The sequence below is a fragment of the Elephantulus edwardii genome, unplaced genomic scaffold, assembly GCF_000299155.1.
Source record: "Elephantulus edwardii isolate Elephantulus edwardi_28Jun2011 unplaced genomic scaffold, EleEdw1.0 scaffold00043, whole genome shotgun sequence".
Taxonomy (NCBI): domain Eukaryota; kingdom Metazoa; phylum Chordata; class Mammalia; order Macroscelidea; family Macroscelididae; genus Elephantulus; species Elephantulus edwardii.
This window is the reverse complement of record NW_006399793.1, coordinates 18,178,016-18,180,579: the sequence shown is the minus strand read 5'-3', so window position 1 is coordinate 18,180,579 and position 2,564 is coordinate 18,178,016. Positions and strand designations below refer to the sequence as shown.

Here is a 2,564-nt window from a genome sequence, read left to right as displayed (position 1 = left end):
CTCATTTGTGTTCAAGGCCTCAAACCTGTTTTTGAGATGGTTCTGAAATTCAGGTGGGATAGACTCAAAGTCATATTTTGGCTCCTGTGGATTCGGTTTAATTTTCCTCAGTTTCAGCTTGAACTTGCATATGAGTAGTTGGTGGTCTATTCCACAATCAAGCTCCTGGCCTAGTTTTCACAGCTGATATTGAGCTTCTCCAGCGGTTCTTTCCACAGATGTAATCGATCTGATTCCTACAGAAAAGCAAATAATCACAGGTAAAACATCCCCTGTAAGAGTAAGTGCTGGTTTGTCATCAGAAATACTAGAGGCCACAAGGCAATAGAGTTATATATGCAAAGTGCTGAAGGAAAGAACACTAAGAATGTCAATTCAGAATACTATATCCCATGAAACTATCCTTCAAGAATGAGGGTGAAGTTCCCAGACAAGCAGGAGCTGAGAGAATTTACAACCACAATCCCTACCAAAAACAAAAAACGAAAAAAACCACAATAAACAAAACCTAAAGCTTTAGAGTAACTCAAAGCTATACGTGAAAAGAAAAATCCCAGTGAAAGTATCTTGACAGTTATACGGTGTTTGTTCCTTGTAATTTTACATGTTTTATCCTTTATACCTAATGGCAAATGAATTTTAAATAAAAAGCAGGGCACATATATGTAAAAGATACTGTCAAAAAATAACAAAATAAGTGGCGGAGATACAGAATTTCTTGTATATTCTTGGAACTAGTTTCAGTCAGTCATTGAAATGAAAAAATGGCAAATTAGAGTTTAATGAAAATGATCTCACAACCAAATACATCTTTTTTAGTCCTTTAACATATCTATTTGATGTACTGACTAATAAAAAATTTATAATCACTAGTAAAATTTTTTTAAGAAAGCATTGTAGATCTCCCAAAACTGTGAAGCCTTCTTCATGGATAACTGCTGCCATTAGATTGTATATACACCTAGAGTTATAAAGTATATATTTTGACTAATCGTAATTATTTACACAATCCATTTTCCACTACAAAACTATTTTTACTTGGAAATGGGGCAGTGTGTGGTGTTTCATTTTCCATTCTCACTATGGACACCAGGTGGCGTTGTGCTGATTTGTTATTTAAAGAGTTGTGACTGTATACTGTTTTTGCTAGTAATGGATAATTCTTTTTGGAATTTAGCCTCTATTTTATAAGGAGCTTTATTTATTGCTGGCACATAAAGCACATAAAATACCATTGTTGTTAAATGCTTTCGAGTCACTTGTGGCTCATAGCAACCCCTGAGTACAACAGCCCTAAACCCTGCTCGATCCTGTTCCAACTTTATTGTCTCTGACATATTCCCAGTCATTGAATCAAGCCATCTCATCAAGGATCTTCCTCTCCTGTGCTGTCCCTCTACCCTGTCAAGCATGATGTCCCTCTCCAAGGACTGGTTCCTCCTTGCAACATGCACAAAGCCCAGACGAAGCTTCAGAATCCTTGCCTCTAAAGAGCAGCCTGGTTTCACCCTCCCCAAGACAATTCTGTTTGTTCTTCTGGTAGCCCGTGTATATTCAATGCTCTTACCCAGCACCACAGCTCAAAGGCATCAATTCTACTATTCTTAGTCATTGTCCAGCTTTCTGACGCATAGCTAGTAATTGCAAAGACTGTGGCCTGGATCAGGTGCCCCTTAGTCTCCAGACTGACATCATTGCTCTCCTGTACTCTGGAGAGGTTCCTGACAGCAGATTTTTTATTCAGCAGTTTATTCATTACAAAATACTATTAGTGACTGGAAACTTTAAAATTCATGATCTTAACAAATTTGAAATAGTATAAATCTTTTTATTGTGTGACTTGGCACACAGCAATAGCTTATGGGAATGATTTATTAACAATGATACTAATTTAAAAATTTTCTTTTTTAGGAACTGGTAAAACAGAAAGTGAAACGTCAGTTGACAAAACAGCAAAAAGCAGCTGTCAGACGTCGATTGCAGAAAGGAGAAGCAAATCTGTTTACAAAGCAGCGAAGGGACAACATGCAAAATATTAAATCCAGCTTGGAAACATCTAGCTTTTGGGGAGACTAAGATGTTGAATATTTATAATATCTTTGGAAAAAGTTCCTATGTTCCCTTTTTAAGTATTTTCCATCTTTTTGGGACAACAATAGATGTTATGTAAATAAATCCATTTTCCTCCTATTAAATTTGACTCAGTCTCTGCCTTCTATTATAGTATTTTTGCTAGAGCAGTCCATCTTTTCAAAATAAGTTGAATGATTATTGAAAATATGCTAAGATCTTTTTTTTTCTTAAACTGTAGGTTTTTAGAGATTGTTGTGGTTTTTTGTGAGGTATATTTCTTTTGGGTGTTTTAGTCTAAATATTACTATTTTTTTTAATTATGTATTTCTTTTGGTCTGTACTCAAAACAGCAAGTTGTTGGATTATAAGTTAGTTATGGGAGAACTACTTGCACTTGAAGAGAACTCTGATGACATAGTTATAAGAAGTTCCACTCTGATGGTGTGGTTATAAGAAGTTAAACTGCCAATACTAAAGCAGATGATTCAAAT

General features: G+C 35.5%; 1 protein-coding gene across 1 annotated transcript in view; it reads left to right on the top strand.

Moving 5' to 3' along the window:
* The window catches only part of RIOK2 (RIO kinase 2), a 42,259-nt gene extending 40,183 nt beyond the window's left edge, over positions 1-2,076 (top strand). Inside the window, exon 10 of the mRNA XM_006885380.1 lies at positions 1,912-2,076. Within this exon, the coding sequence (XP_006885442.1) occupies positions 1,912-2,076 (165 nt within the window). The remainder of the gene's footprint in view (positions 1-1,911) is intronic.
* The last annotated feature ends 488 nt before the right edge of the window (positions 2,077-2,564 follow it).